At 42.9% G+C, this 16,902-nt stretch overlaps 1 protein-coding gene across 4 annotated transcripts in view; it reads left to right on the top strand.

The window, feature by feature from the left end:
• LOC137384483 (triple functional domain protein) overlaps positions 1-16,702 on the top strand; it is an 873,575-nt gene extending 856,873 nt beyond the window's left edge. For all 4 annotated transcript variants that reach the window (XM_068058645.1, XM_068058631.1, XM_068058625.1 and 1 more), the window contains 2 exons: positions 11,995-12,133; positions 14,800-16,702. In XM_068058645.1, coding sequence (XP_067914746.1) covers positions 11,995-12,133; positions 14,800-15,342 — 682 coding nt within the window. In that variant the 3' untranslated portion in view covers positions 15,343-16,702. The remainder of the gene's footprint in view (positions 1-11,994; positions 12,134-14,799) is intronic.
• Positions 16,703-16,902: the final 200 nt, after the last annotated feature.

The raw sequence follows: 16,902 nt of genomic DNA, 5'->3' as shown, positions 1-16,902 counted from the left end.
GCATGCCTAATCGGTAAATGGGATGCTGTTCCTCGAGCTTGCGTTGTTCACTGGAACACTGCAGCAATCCCAGGACAGAGATGTAGGCATGAGAGCAGGGGTGTGTTGAAATGGCAAGCAACCGGAAGGTCGGAGTCATGCTTTCGCACTGAGCGGAGGTGTTCCGCAAAGCAGTCACCCAATCTGCGTTTGGTCTCCCCAGTGTAGAGGAGACCACATTGTGAGCAGCGAATACAGTATATTAAATTGAAAGAAGTAAATCGTTGCTTCACCTGAAAGGAATGTTTGGGGCCTTGGATAGTGAGGAAGTGTGTTGAAATTGCAAGCAACCGGAAGCTCGGAGTCATGCTTTTGGACTGAACGGAGGTGTTCCGTGAAGCGGTCACCCAATCTGCATGTGGTCTCCCCAGAATTTTATATACTCACGAAAATCAGGTTACTAAAGTCTTCCTAAATGCCCCTTGATGGTATCTATTCATACATTTTATGATTCACTTTTATATAGTACTTTGTCATTCTCCATTATAATAAGAGGTACATTGGGCTAAATTTTAATGTTCGGACCCATTCACAACAGGGCAGGCCAGCATGAGCATCCCACTTTGGATTCCCGTCCAATTGGAACGGGCAGGCGTGATCAACACTCGCACCTGACTGTTGAAGTCTCAGTATTTAAAGGGGCCTCAATGAGGTACAGAATGGAAGCATTCTACAATTGGAAACTGAGAGACAACAACTGGATTGATGGAGTCTCAAAGAGAGTCTGCCCCTCCAGCTTCTCTAATGCATCCCTGGAGATCATGCTGCAGGCAGAAATATTGTTGTCAGCCGACAGGAGAAAGATGCCTGCCTCTGAAGCCAAGCAGGTATGGCTAGAAGTGGCTGAGGATGTGAGCAGCAAGATTGTGCTCCCTCGCTTGTGGATGTAGTGCCACAAGAGGTTCAATGACCTCATCAGGGCTGGAACAGTGAGTGACATGCCACATTCAAGTACCAACCCTCTCAGTCTGACTTCAGCAGCCTTCTCCTGCACAGCACTCCTCAGACAAACACGCCTTTCAGGTTCGTCCATCCTGCCCTCTTGCTCACAACCTCATGCGAACAGCCACCACTACCACTCACCCTCATTTTATTGCCATCTCATACCCTTCCATCACAGTCATGATCCACAAAGGCGTCATTCCATCCTTTCAACATATTCCATTTCTCACACTCATAACTCTTTTTCTCTCCTTGCAGGAGAAGATAGTGCAGAACACCAGGGGTGGCACTCTAGGGATAGTCATCCTGACTGCTACAAAGAATGAAGCACTGGAGATACGCAGAGTCTCGGAATGCATAGCTATTGGCAATGGAAAGATGGGGCTGTCCCAGATCTCAATACAAAATTGATAACAAAATTGGATATCACGCAGCCACATGGCAACAGCAACTGAAATATAATGAGCGACATTATTCTGACTTTGAAACCTTTCACCTTGTCAGTTCATGTCTTTCATCTTTCTCAGGTCCTTCAAATGTCACTCAGGAGCTGGTGCTGGAGGAGGAAGACTCCTCAGAGGAGGTTACGCACTTGGAGGAAGCACCATTTCACAACTCATGCACACCCTCCACCAGTCGGACACATGTACCTTGGTGGGATCTCCAAGACAGGTTTTTTTATTTGATTCTTTGGATGTAAGCATCGCTGGCAAGGCAGCATTTATTGCCTATCCCTGATTGCCCTTGAGAAGGTGGTGGTGAGCAGTCTTCTTGAGCTGCTGCAGTCCATGTGGTGTAGGAACTCCCACAATGCTGTTAGGGAAGGAGTTCCAGGATTTTGACTCCGTGACAGTGAAGGAGCAGCAGTATAGTTCCAAGTAAGGACGGTGTGTGACTTGGAGGGGACCTTACAGGTGTTGGTGTTCCTGTGCATCTGCTGCCCTTGCCCAGAGGTCGCAGGTTTGGAAGGTGCTGTCAAAGGAGCCTTGGCAAGGTAGCTGTTTTGTCACATGGTGAGCCACACATCACAAGTGAATAGAAGCAGGTGTTGGAAATAGGAACAGCAGTGGAAAGTCCCCGTCGAAGGGTGCAAGATTTTCCAAGCTGTGCTTAGTTGGGCGCAGGTGCTGTGCCTTGGGAGGTCATCGACGGAGAGCATTATTCTGGAGTAGCAGCCGAAAATGTGAGGATTTGTCAGCATTTCCAGAGGCATTGCACACAATTGGAGAGAGATTGAAGGAGTCCATCTCCACTTTGAGTGCCATGATGTCTCAGGCATTTGCGCTGATGTCCAACTCCATGGAGGAAGTGGCGATTTGCATGGAGCATCAGACATGATAGGCAACCGAGTGCATGCTTGCCCTTACCAATGGCCTGCATATTCAGTCTGCTGCTTTAAATTGAATGGAGGATAACCTGTTCAATGCCTCACTGAAGTGCAGCAAAGTGCTCTGCAGCTCTTGCCTCATAGGGAACTGCTGGTGGGCAATAAAAGGGAAGATGGAGAAACAGCACAAGGAAGAGGGGACTCTGCACAAAATGCACTCACTCCATCACTCCCAGCCCACACCCTTCCTCAGTCAGAACTCCACATGCTTGATCTTATCCAGATGGCTGAGTCTGCCCCTGCACAGGTGCAGGTGTGGCAATCCTTGACGGGATTCTCACAAGCTCCAAAATCCAGAGGACATCGGCCATGGGCACCAAGCAGCCTGCCTCCAGCTCTGCTGAAACCACAGGGGAGCACCACATAGGATTAATAGGAAAAAGAAGAGAAAGACTTTGTAGTTTCACAAGGGAAATAAATCACTTGCGTGTTTAAAAGTCACTTTTATTGTCAATGTTTATGCACTATAAACTTTATTTCAAAGCTCCATCGTCTAGTCATTCCCATTGTTAACTGGCACTTTCTAACTGGTCTTCAGCCTTGAGGAAAATGCTATGATGAGTAGAAGACAAGAAATGGGTGTCAGTTGGAGGGATGGATTGTTGACTGTGGAACTGCTTTGTGCTAGGGATGGGCACAGTGGATCCAGAATTGGTATGCGAGATGGCTGCATTGCCTCAGTTTCGCTGAAACAGCCTGAATGAGTCCATCCAGGCATCCCTGGCAGCTAAGTTTGCACTTACGGAAGCCTTGGCGATAGCAGGTTATTCCTGCTCCTCCTCCTCTGAAGATGCAGAGCGGCCAGCACCTTCTTTCTTCTGCAGCTGCATTCCTCTCTGCTGCACTATGTTGTGCAAGACACAGCAGACCACTTCCATTCTGGACATGCTTGCTGGTGCATACTGAAGGGCACCCTCAGATCTGTTTAGGCACCTGAATAACATCTTCAGCATCCCGATTGCTTGCTCAATAACCATTCTTGTTGTACATTCCCTGTGCGGCAGTAGTAGGGCTGCTCACAGGTGTCATCAACCACGTCCTTAGAGGGTAGCCCTTGTTTCCAAGGAGCCACCAACTGACTCAGCTTGGAGATGCAAATATTTGGCAGACTTGACTGGTTTCAGAACGAAGGCATCATAGCAACTTCCTGGGTATCTTGCACAAATATTCATGCCAGTCTTTCAGTGGTTATACACCTGCTGAACATTAATGGAGTGGAATCCCTTTTTATTGATGAAGACTGTTGGTTGATCTGAGGATGCCTTGATTGCCATATTCGTGCACTCTGTGTTTCCCTGCACCTGTGGAAATTCAGCCAGAGCAACAAATCTGAGGACCCTCTCAATATGACTGGCCTCATCAGTAGCGAAGTGGATGTGAAGTGGCGGCCCTGGCAAACAAGACATTGGTCTCCTGGAAGATGCATTTGTGCGCAGCAAATTATGAAATTCTACAGATATAACCAGCAGACCCCTATAAAGAGTCAGAGGCAAGGAAATTCAGGGCTGCAAGGACCTTGACAGACACTGGCACAGGCCCACTTGGCAGGAGGCCACATGCAAATGTCAGCATCGACCTGTTGTGAAAGTCTGAGCCTCCTGAGGTACTGGTGCTCAGCTTCTCCACATATACCCTGTGTTGGAGGTAAATATATCTTGCAAACTGGAGCTCTGAGTTCATCCCCTCTGCCCTGACTGAAGAGAAGGGTGCTGCTGTTCCTGCACCTGTTGCTGCTGCTGCTGGTGGTGTTGCTGGTGCTCCTGCTCTTGTTCCTCGTCAGAGGTCCAAGGTAGAGGTGTCTAAGTTGCTCCCATGTTACCGTGAAGGCTGAAAACAGGGCTGGGCAGATCAAAGTCAAAAAATCCAAGGTAGTCTTGGAAATCACCGCTAAAGCAGTGAAAGCTTGCGCTCAGAATGTCCTGTGAGCAAAAGTCTTTCACATAGGCAAAGAGGCAACTGTCAGATCTCAGTATTTAAAGGTTTTCCAGCCTGTCAATTGCTCAGCCCCATCAATGCCTGCTGTCATCTCGCCTGTTAACCCTGGCAAATTTCAGACAGCCCGGGAAACCAGTGCACTGGCGGTTAAAGTCAAAATCAACGGTTAAAGATACAGCTAGTTGCCTTTTAGCAAATTAAATCACTGACCCACCTGCTCACAGAGATTTCTCGCGCACTAACAAACATATACAAGTTAAATGCAGAAATCAGCAGGTTTCTGTCAACTTCCTGACACACCAGCATTTTTTGCCTCTTTACCCTCCCACATGCGCTCCCCTGGCAGATTCAAATTCAGCCCATTCTATTTTTGTTTTAAGGCTGTGTGCTTCCATGAGTAAAATTCACATTTCCTTTAGGATTTCTAAATGTGCAACTATTGTTGAAACCTCCTAATTTTCACGCAAGAATTGTTATGTTTAGAAACAAAAAACTCAGCGAAATGTAATAAAGTCCTTGAATTCCATGTTGCTGTGGTGTTGCCACAGCAGCAGCAGATTGATCATTAGATCTATGTTGGCGTAGAACTTATTAAAAATGTTTAATTTCCACAGACCAGAATTTTCAATGTTTCTTCTGAGCTTTTTTCTAAAAATTGATGAAAGGTTATTGTGAAGGCTGAGTTTACCATTTCCATTTCAGTGTCAGTAATTTCACTGCTGTGAACATTCACATACACGTCTTGCTGACAGAATTCACAAAGCTTGTGAACAACGTAAAAAAAAAACACCTTAATGAAATTGGGCTATCATAACTTCTAGTGATTCTCAACTTCCTGGAGTTCATGAAGAGCAGGAATAACATCTGTGGTGATGTTTTGATACCTGTTACTTGGATGGTTTGAAGGGAAAGTGTCTTGCACTGATTTGTTATATATAATTCTAAATTTTATAAAGGAAGATAGCTTGATAATCATCAATGTACTGGTCCTTTTTACCTTAGGAAATGCTTTAAAGTTACTGGTTAGTGGGAGTCTGAGTGAAATATTGATGTAACACCCCTAATGTTGTATGTGTAAGTCTTTTTCAACAACAACTTGGATTTAGATAGCACATTTAATGTGGTAAAGTGTCCTAGAAAAAAAGAACAAAGAACAGTACAGCACAGGAACAGGCCATTCGGCCCTCCAAGCCTGCGCCGATCTTGATGCCTGCCTAAACTAACACCTTCTGCACTTCCGGGGCCCATATCCCTCTATTCCCTTCCTATTCATATATTTGTCAAGATGTCTCTTAAACGTCGCTATCGTATCTGCTTCCACCACCTCCCCTGGCAGCAAGTTCCAGGCACTCACCACCCTCTGTGAAAAACTTGCCTCGCACATCCCCTCTAAACGTTGCCCCTCGCACCTTAAACCTATGTCCCCTAGTAACTGACTCTTCCACCCTGGGAAAAAGCTCTGACTATCCACTCTGTCCTTGCCGCTCATAACTTTGTAAACCTCTATCATGTCGCCCCTCCACCTGTGACATGAATGTCTATATGCTGACTGCCTCTAACATTTCTGCAACAGAAATGAGACACATCAGTTTAGGGTCAAATTTATAACAATTTGCGTTGTGCAGTATTTCAGCAGAATACACTTCCATTTTCCAATGGCAAACTTTCAAAGAGCGCATGGATGAACTGCAACAATTGTTTGTTCCTGTCTGGTGCAAAAGTAAAACGGGAAAGGTAGCTAAACCATGGCTTACAAGGGAAATTAGGGATAGCATTCAATCCAAGGAAGAGGCATATAAATTTGACAGAAAAAACAACAGATCTGAGGATTGGGAGCAGTTTAGAATTCAGCAAAGGAGGACCAAGGGATTGATTAAGAAGGGGAAAATAGAGTATGAGAGTAAGCTTGCGGGGAACATAAAAACTGACAACGTTTCTATAGGTATGTGAAGAGAAAAAGATTGGTGAAGTCAAATGTAAGTCCCTTACAGTCAGAAACAGGGGAATTTATTATGGGGAACAAAGAAATGGCTGACCAACTAAATGCATACTTTGGTTCTGTCTTCACAAAGGAGGACACAAATATCATACTAGAAATATTGAGGAACACAGGGTTTAGTGAGAGAGAGAAACTGAAGGAACTCAGTATTAGTCGAGAATGGTGTTCGGGAAATTGATGGGATTGAAGGCCGATAAATCCCCAGGACCTGATAATCTACATTCCAGAGTACTTAAGGAAGTGGCCCAAGAAATAGTGGATGCATTGGTGGTCATCTTCCAAGATTCTATAGACTCTGGAGGGTAGCTAATGTAACCCCACTATTTAAAAAGGGAGGTAGAGAGAAAGCAGGGAATTATAGACAGTCAGCCTGACATCGGTAGTGGGGAAAATTCTAGAGTTCATTATCAAAAATTTTATAGCAGAGCACTTAGAGAACAGTGGTAGAATCGGGCAGAGTCAGCATGGATTTACGAAAGGGAAATCATGCTTGACAAATCTACTAGAATTCTTCGAGGCTGTAACTAGTAGAGTTGATGAGGGGGAGCCAGTGGATGTGGTTTATTTGGACTTTCAGAAGGCTTTTGACAAAGTCCCACATAAGAGATTAGCGTGTAAAATTAAAGCACGTGGGATTGGGGATCGTGTATTGCGATGGATAGAAAATTGGTTGGCAGACAGGAAACAAAGAGTAAGAATAAATGGGTCTTTTTCTGAATGGCATGCAGTGACCAGTGGGGTACTGCAGGGATCGGTGATAGGACCCCAGCTATTCACAATATATATTAATGATTTAGATGAGGGAACTAAATGTAATATCTCCAAATTTGCAGATGCCACAAAACTGAGTGGGAGGGTGAGTTGTGAGGAGGATGCAGAGAGGCTTCAGGGTGATTTGAACAAGTTGAGTGAGTGGGTTAATGCATGGCACATGTAGTATAATGTGAATAAATGTGAGGTAATCCACTTTGGTAACAAAACAGGAAGGCAGATTATTATCTGAACGGCTATAAACTGAGAGAGGGGAATATGCAACGAGACCTGGGTGTTCTCGTACACAAGTCACAATGTAAGCATGCAGGTGCAACAGGCGGTAAAAAAAGTAAATGGTATGTTGGCCTTCATAGCGAGAGGATTTGAGTACAGGAGCAGGGATGTCTTGCTGCAATTATACAGGGCCTTGGTGAGGCCACACCTGGAATATTGTGTGCAGTTTTGGTCTCCTTATCAGAGGAAGGATGTTCTTGCTATAGACGGACTGCAGTGAAGGTTTACCAGACTCATTCCTGGGACGGCGGGACTGACATGAGGAGAGATTGAGTCGGTTAGGATTATATTCGCTGGAGTTCAGAACAGTGAGGGGGGATCTCATAGAAACCTATAAAATTCTAACAGGACTTGACAGGGTAGATGCAGGAAGGATGTTCCCGATGGTGGGGGAGTCCAGAAACAGGGGTCATAGTCTAAGGATACGGGGTAAACCTTTCAGGACTGAGATGAGGAGAAATCTCTTCACCCAGAGAGTGGTGAGCCTGTGGAATTCGCTACCACAGAAAGCAGTTGAGGCCAAAACATTGTTTGTTTTCAAGAAGGAGTTAGATATAGCTCTTGGGTCTAAAGGGATCAAAGGGTATGGAGGGAAAGCCGGAACAGGTTACTGAGTTGGATGATCAGCCATGATCATAATGAATGACAGAGCAGGCTCGCAGAGCCGAATGGCCTACTCCTGCTCCTATTTTCTATGTTTCTATATTATTCTGTTGAGTAGTTGCTAATACACAAGTGACAGCTGGTGATTTAGCATGTGAAAATAACAGATGTTAGCTGCATCACAAGGATGCATGTATATTTTGGATGAAAGCAACTACTATTTGCCAAAAAACAGGTCTGATTATTAATAGCTTTACATTTTATATCAAATAGTCACCTAGTAAAATAAAAACCTGTGTCCACATACAAAGCAGTACAGGTTTAGTGATAAAGCAAAATACTGGAGGTGCTAGAAATGTGAAATAAAAACAGAAAATGCTGGAAATACTCATCAGGTCTGACAGCATCTATGGAGAGAGAAACAGTCAACATTTCAGGTCGGTGGCCTTCCATCAGAAAGGTCACAGAGTTTTTCTTTCTCCACAAATGCTGCCAGTCCTGCTGAGTATTGCCAACATTTTCTGTTTAATATAGATTTATTTCTGGATTTTGTGGAGGTGGTGGAGCTCAGCCACTGGGCCAAAAAGGCAGGAGGAACCCCGTCTCGGCCTTTTTGAGCCCATCCCCCAGCAGACCGATCCTCCGTCCTTCAGGCACTTAAGTGCCCGGCGCTGGGATGGCCAATCAGAGGGTCAGCAGCACCACGGGGAGCAGTGGCCACCACCAGTACTGCCTTGTACCCAGGTCCAGCACTGGAGACCCCAGACCTCAGGTAAGTGAGGCGGGGTCGCCAGGGCCGGTCTGGAAGCGGGGGGGAGGGAAGTGTGAGGAGGGTGAGCATGAAGTCCGGTGGAGGCGGGGGGGGCTCCATCGAGGTGTAGGTTTTGCCGGCGGGGGTCCTCCGTGGGCCACAGATTGCTCATGGAGAAGGAAACCTCCCTTCCCCCCACAACTCCCCAAAACCCGCAGAGAGGGCACCTCATTTTACAAGGCGCCCTCCCTGTGGGCCATTTAAGAGACTCAGTTGGTATTTGGGCTGGAAGGCCATCGTTGGTCTCTTCTAGCCCAAGGAAAATCGCTTGACGACGGGCGCTCCGCCCCACCCCATCCCCCATCTCCCTTCACGTTTCTATGGCTCCCCCACCTCCGATCCCACCTCGGGCGGGGCACATATAATCCAGCCCTTAGTGTCTGGTTACTAAAAATTCATCTGTGAATAAACCACTTAACTGTTTTTAGTTAATGATCCAATCAAGGAGCAAATTATAAATCTTGTGTTCATATATATATATATATATATATGGTTTTTAAATTTTAAAAAAAGCCTCAAATTGCATCGGTTGTAAAAGAGTGAGTGGAGTAACATGAACATATATGTTATCGATTCCATGCAGTGTAATAAGTACCTGGGAGCTGACTGCAAGACTATTGTAACCAGTTAGGCAATTCAGATAGCATAAATAAAAACAGAAAGTGCTGCTTTTATTTCAGATTTCCAGCATCCACAGTATTTTGCTTTTATTTCAGATAGCATAAACCCTGTAGACACGGTTTGACCATTATCTGAACACCTTAACACCCTGGTGTCATATATGTTGTGTGCGTTGTGAGGAAAGGATTATTGTATTTTTATGTCAGCAGTAACTCTGACATGGGAACTGTTGTGCCGAACACGCACTCTACTCTTAAAGAATCCACGGAATCTGTTTGGTGAAAGGTATATCAATATTTTATTCACACACTAAATCGTCAGAGTACAAGCTCTCACTGCTTGTACATTATCAAAACTCATCAAAGTAAAAGCTCTCACTGCTTGTACATTATCAAAACTCATCAAAGTACAAGCTCTCACTGCTTGTACAGTATACTACCTGTCAAGACACGAGGTGATCAGTCTCGGACTTGCGGCTGCTCTTCTGTTCTCTGAGCCCCTGTCTCAGGGTATCTTCTCGAGTGTTCTTCCCCGGGGTTCTCGTACCTTCCTCAGTTTCAGTCAGGGGTTAAATCTTGTTTCTAAGACCACCCCTCTTACTTACTCATAGGGGTCTGGTATAATGATAATTCCTTATTTGGCTCAGTGAGAACCTGTTCAAAACTTCACAGTTTCCCATTGTCTATTATGAGTTTAATCATATCTGGTGTCCATGACGACTCCTAGTTTCTGGGATCCTCCTCAATACCTTTTCTATAATCATATCTACAACTCCTTGGTCATCTGTGTGCTGTGGCCTCTTTTACCCATTCTCCCTATGCTTTAACACGCTGTTCATTGTTGTGTTACTGGTCCCTTTGTTTTAATTAAGTTCTTATGTGTTTTTACTGTCTGTGTTTTCACTATATGTGTTTTTACTGAGTCTACAGAATTATGTGTAAGCCATTCAATCCTTCAAGCCTACTTTGCCATGTTATTAACTGTGACAGCACTTTATCTTAGAATTCCAACTTTCCTACTCTTTTTCCAATTCTTTTAATTCCCTTATTTCTAAAATAAGTATCTATTGCCCTTTTAAACACCTCAATTGATTCGATGAAAAACATTCCACATATTCTCAATGCTTTGTGTGAAGAATTTTTTTCCTGGTTTCACTTTTAACTGGGTTAGTTCAAATTTGAGGATGATGTCATTTTGTTCTGGATCTGCAAAGAAGTCTTTCCTTATCTGCCTTGTCAATTCCTTTCATTATTTTAAACTCAGATCACCCCTTAACCCCCTCATCTCTAAGGACTATTACCCAAATATACCCAGTCTCTTATCATAATTAAGATCCTGAGACCTGTGTATCATCTGCTGAACCATTGCTGATCTTCCTTCAAGCTGTTGACGTGGATTTAAATGTTGGAGTGCGGTACTCACAATCAGACTTTACTGTGTATTTTTCCTATAAATTTTCTCAACTCATTTATGTAAACTGGTTTTAAATAATATTTCTAAAAGAAATAGTATTTCTGATCATTGGCTAACATTTGCACTGACTGAAAAAAGTATTTGCAGATCACAAATACAGAAATGAAAAGTCATAAAGTGAGGTATACAGAACAGATCAAGTCTGGAATTAGTTTTGCTCCATAAATTTACATGTTATAATTGAGATAGTGAGCTGGATTTTACCGACCCCCCCAACGTCGGGTTTCATGCCTGGAGTGCGGGGGTGGGGCCAGAAAATACCTCCAGGAGAGGGCCACCATGCTGCACCCTGATGCCAGGAGGGCCCGGCCCGATATTCCCAGCGGCCCGGCCCGATATTCCAGCCCAGTGTGGTAACTTCTGCATGTTGCAGCTAATTGTACTTTAGGTTGTCTGATTGTTTATCTCATTGCTGTTTGTGGGACATTGCTATGCACAAATTGTCAGCCACATTTCACTACAACAGTGGCTGCACTTCAAAAGGTTCTGATGCATTTTGGAACATCTTGATGTCATGAAAGACACAATAGAATCGTGAGTTTGTTATTTTACCATTAAGTTTAAAATGTCTTACTGAGGTAGAAGGGCAATGATTTTAGAAACTGGAGGACATGTTGGGGCGTAATAAATCAGGGCCTATCTCAGTATCTGCAGTTGGTTTTTGGGAGCATTTTTAGTCCTATCTTTATGTGCATCAAGTAAATGGAAATAATAAACTCTCTGGTGCATCTGCAGAGTGCTGAGGCTACTGATGTTCAATAAAGAAAAGCAGATTTCACCAACAGGAATTTTCTACTTATTGCTTCTTTAAAGCTGTGTTTGTATCGGATTGGCCAAGGTAGTAATTTTTTCAATGTTGATTTACTTAAATGAAGTGCACAAACACTGTACAGTAGAACTGTTATTCTTTTACACTAGCAATTCTGCACAGTTCAAACTTAGCAACACCATCATTTGAGCAGTTCCAAGAGGAAGTCGGTACACCTCAGAAATGTGAGAGCAGATCATTTGCTTCTCCTCAGGGTCAGTGCTTAAAAGAGGGGAAATAAATAAAAAAGTTTTTTAAAAATGAATTTTCTCACCATAATTGCAAAGTAGGGTTTGTTAGTAATACTAATTAATATTTTTATTTTCCAGAGCAGACCAAGGTCGCCTTCTTAACTATATAATAGAGTGGGGGAATCTGACTGAAGAGAAGGTGACATCATATCTTGGAGAGACTCTCGAAGCTGTGCAGTATCTACACCACTGCAGAATAGCTCATCTGGATATAAAGGTTGGTGAGATCGACTCATTTAACAACTTTGTAAAATTTGTATTTCAGAAAACATGATGTGTTTTTACTGGCATATGTTGTAACTAATAGGGATAACTTAATTCTTTCACTTTGAATTTCTGCAATGTGTCAAATTCTGTATGGCACATTGGACCTGTAATGCGCTATATGGTGCAGTGGTAGGGTGTGGGTTAACATTCTCAGATACCAACTCAGCCACAAATTGTGGGTAAGTGTTAAGTAGAGAGCAGGTATACTACTGGCAAGAATAAAGGCAAAGCAGAGGAAGGATCTCTGACAATCGTTCTGGACCACATTTTGGTAGCTGATTTGGAAAGGCAATGGCAGTGGCCTGGGTCCCAACTTATGCAGAGATACTGTGTAGCACAGTAAGTGCTATGGAAAAAAACAGGAAAATAATAAATGACTTACAAAAATACCAACTTCTGATCTATATTTTGTAATCCAATTGTAAAATTTACTAAAAAATGACACCACTTTTAATGCAATTGAAAATATAATATGCTGGCATATACAGGTCAGACCCATTTCAGAACTCATCTACATTGGGCTGGATTTTGCTGTGAAAATAATGGTGAGGCTAACAGTGCTTATTTAGGCACAAATTGAACAGCAACTTTTAGCACATGCACAGGTAAAAGCAAAAATCTGCAAGTTGCTGTCCAAGATGCACTGCTCCTATGTAGACTGCGAGAAAACAGCATCTCGCTATGTGATTCACCATTCAAATGTATTGAATGGTGTGAAATTCCTATACTAACAATTCTTCAATCTGATTGGTAAAGGAGATACACAGTTGCTTGCCCTGTTCACACAAGTCCCTGATTCCCTGTAGAGGGTGCTGCACTGTTTGCATGTTCCACTGACATCAACTTGCTGTGCAAAATAGCATAGAAAGTCTACGGCAAGTGCAATCAAATGGACATTCGATGCTCACAACAAAATCTCGCCCAATATTTTATTTCATCTTGAATCCTACCATTTCATGGAGCAGCTTGTTGGGAATCCAGTATATGGCCTTTTCCCTTCTCTTTCAATACTGTTTATATGGAGAATTGCTAACGTTGTACCTCTATTTAAAAAGGGAGTGAGGGATAGACTGAATAATTACAGGCCGGTCAGTCTGACCTCAGTCGTGGGAAAATTATTGGAATCTATTCTGAGACACAGGCTAAACTGTCACTTAGAAAGGCACAGGGTAGTCAAGGTTAGTCAGCATGGATTTGTTAACCAATCTTGTTTTACCAACTTGATCGAATTTTTTGAAGAAGTAACAAGGAAGATAGATGAGGGTAGTGCAGTTGATGTGGTCTACATGGACTTTAGCAAGGCTTTTGACAAGGTTCCACATGGCAGACAGATTAAAAAAATAAAATCCCATGGGATCCAGGGAAATGCAGCAAGGTGGATATAAAATTGGCTCAGTGGCAGGAAACAAAGGGTAATTGTTGATGGCTGTTTTAGCGACTGGTGGGCTGTTTCCAGTGGTCTTCCACAGGTCTCACTACTGGGTCCCCTGCATTTTGTGGTGTATATTAATAATTTGGACATAAATGTGGGGGGCATGATCAAGATGTTTGCGGACAACACAAAGATTGGCCGTGTGGTAGATAGCGAGGAGGATAGCTGTAGGCTGCAGGAAGATATTGATGGTCTGGTCAGATGGCCAGAAAAGTGGCAAATGGGATTCAACTTGGAGAAGTGTGAAGTGATGCATTTGGGGAGGTCAAACAAGGCAAAGGAATAATGGGAAAATACTGAGAAGTGTAGAGAAAGTAAGGGACCTTGGAGTGAATGTCCACAGATCCCTGAAGGTAGCAGGACAGGTCAATAAGGTGGTTAAGAAAGCATATGGTATCCTTTCCTTTATTAGCCGAGGTATAGAATCCAAGAGCAGGGAGGTTATGCTGGAACTGTATAATTCATTGGTTAGGCCACAACTTGAGTACTGTGTGCAGCTCTGTTCACCTTATTACAGAAAGGATGTAATTGCACTAGAGAGGGTACAGAGGAGATTTATGAGGATGATGCCAGGACTGGGAAAATGCAGCTCTGAGGAAAGATTGGATAGGCTGGGATTGTTCTCCTTGGAACAGAGAAGGCTGAGGCGAGATCTGATTGAAATGTACAAACTTTTGAGGGGCCTGGATAGGGTGGAGGCGAAGGGTCTATTCACCTTAGCAGAGAGGTCAGTGATGAGAAGGCATAGATTTAAAGTGATTGGTAGAAAAATTAGAGGGAAGGTGAGGGGAAAACGTTTTCACCCAGAGGGTGGTGGGGGTCTGGAACTCATTGCCTGCAGGGACCCTCAACTCATTCAAAAGGAGTCTGAATATACACCTCAAGTGCCGTAAGCTGCAGGGCTACGGACCAAATGCTGGAAGGTGGGATTAGAATGGTTGGATCATTTTTCAGCCGGCACAGACACGATGGGCCAAGTGGCCTCTTTCTGTGCCTTAAACCTTCTTTGATTTTATGTTTCGAAATTAAAACTGTATTTTGTTAGTTACTGATTAAATCATACCTTGAAATATTTGTGTTTGTTAAATGATTTCTTTAGTGAGTTATTATTGGTTTATTATGGTAAACTGTTATGTTAGTGAGCTATTGAATACTAATCTGTTATATATTTCCATCATTTAAAGCCAGAAAATGTGCTGGTGGACCACAGCAGAGCCAAACCACTCATCAAGCTTGCTGATTTTGGGGATACCATGCAGCTAACCACAACATATTACACCCATCAGTTGCTCGGAAACCCTGAGTTTGCAGCGCCAGAAATTATTTTAGGAAATTCTGCCTGTCTTACATCAGATACATGGAGTGTTGGGGTACTTGCCTACGTCCTTCTTAGTGGTGTGTCTCCTTTTTTGGATGAGAGTGTAGAAGAAACATGTTTGAACATATGCCGTTTGGACTTTAGCTTCCCTGACGACTACTTCAGAGGGGTCAGTCAAGCTGCCAAAGATTTTGTTTGTTTCTTACTGCAGGGAGATCCAAACAAACGTCCCTCGGCTGCAATGTGCCTCCAGGATCCTTGGCTGCAGCCAGGCTTCAACAGAGATACGGAAAATCTAAACACATCAAGACTGACTTCATTCATTGAACGGCGCAAACACCAGAATGATGTTCGGCCAGTTGGTAGTATAAAGAACTTCTTACAAAGTAGACTGTTGCCAAGAGTGTGACCCTAACGTGGAGATTTTTTTGCTCATTCTCTTTCACCTGCCAATACGGTTGGAGACTGTGTCTTCAGCCAGTCAGCTGTTCACTTGAAATAAAACTGACAGCAAATCAGCTGCTTTATACATGTGTCATTGTGTGGAATTGCATGCCAAGGAACCTTGCACAAACAGTACTTGGGATTCAGTGCCACCCATGCAATGCAAAGCTGGTGGGGAGGACTTCACAAGCTCTGCACAACCAGCTGGATTCTCATTATTTTGACAGTATTCTGTTTTTGATCGCAGGAAACCATTTGTCACACATCGCCTAGGAAAATTTAGAGAACAAATCATTGTTGTTAATGTATTTAATTAACTCGCTGGACTTTGAAAATTTAATTATGTGATTAAAAATTAGCCAACAAAGAACAAGGTTTTTTTTCCCCCCTTGACTGATTTTAATCAAGACAGCCACTGAATATGATCTCCTGTGAAACGTCTGATTTTTACTGGTCATAAAGCTTTCCAATTGTCTCACTGATGAATTTAAATTATAATCCCTTGCATTTAGCCAGATATGGCTCAAGTTTTTACTGCTGCAAGTTGAACCATGGACCTTTTGCATATAATAGAAACAAATTGTGTTGCTCTGATTATATATAAGCCTTACTTGTATAAAAACCGTTATCTGCCTTCAGTCTGTATTTTTAATGCTGGTTTGCCATTCTGGAACCTTTCCCCAAACTCCCCCAAGCCAAGAGGCAAATGCTCTTTTATTTCTGGAGGGGGGTTTTGGAGTTTTACCTGCCAATCAGATTGCAGAGCAGTTAAGGAGGAATATGTACTGTAAATGCACTCATTGTATTTTATGTTTTAATTCATATCATGTGCAATGTTGTGGCTTTAACATTTTATGCAACTCTATTTATGAAGACCTCTGTTGTACCTGTAATAAATATTAAAAAAGCACGTACTTCGTACTGCAAACTACACAGTGGTTTGATTTCTTTATCGCTTTGACCTTTTAAAAAAGGTGCTTGACTACTAGGAATTGCATCACAATCTAGTCATTGTGAAACATGAACAATGAACCAAACCCAGTATTTTTTTTAGCTATGCAGTATGTTTTTATATCAAGCATAAACTTGTACTGTAGGGTCTCAAGAAATAAATCTGTGAGAGAAGGAAAATGGGAACTCAAAACTGGATGTATTGTCACGTCAACCTCGCATTATTATTTTTTAATGTATTATATAGCCTGCTAGTCTGCTTTTTAATTTGAAATCTGTTTTTGCATGTATGTTTCTTTTGTACAACATCCAGTAAGTGTTTCCCCAAATATGTGCTGTAAATATTTTTTCTGCCATCTGTTTGTTAAAATTAAACTTACGCAACACAGATTTTTATTTTACTGCATCAGTTTCAGTTTGTCCACTCCTTGTGCTTCAGTGCAAAAGAGGGCTATTATTGGACTACTGAAAGAATAATATAAGCTGCGCAACATATTTTATAGTGATTCTAAGGAAAGTCTCCACCTTCAACTCACAACAAGTGCAAGGAGCTCATGGACTTGGTCACCAAGAT

The sequence above is a fragment of the Heterodontus francisci genome, chromosome 2 (assembly GCF_036365525.1).
Source record: "Heterodontus francisci isolate sHetFra1 chromosome 2, sHetFra1.hap1, whole genome shotgun sequence".
Lineage (NCBI taxonomy): Eukaryota > Metazoa > Chordata > Chondrichthyes > Heterodontiformes > Heterodontidae > Heterodontus > Heterodontus francisci.
The sequence above is the reverse complement of the archived record's forward strand: the minus strand, read 5'-3'. Positions and strand labels throughout refer to the sequence as shown.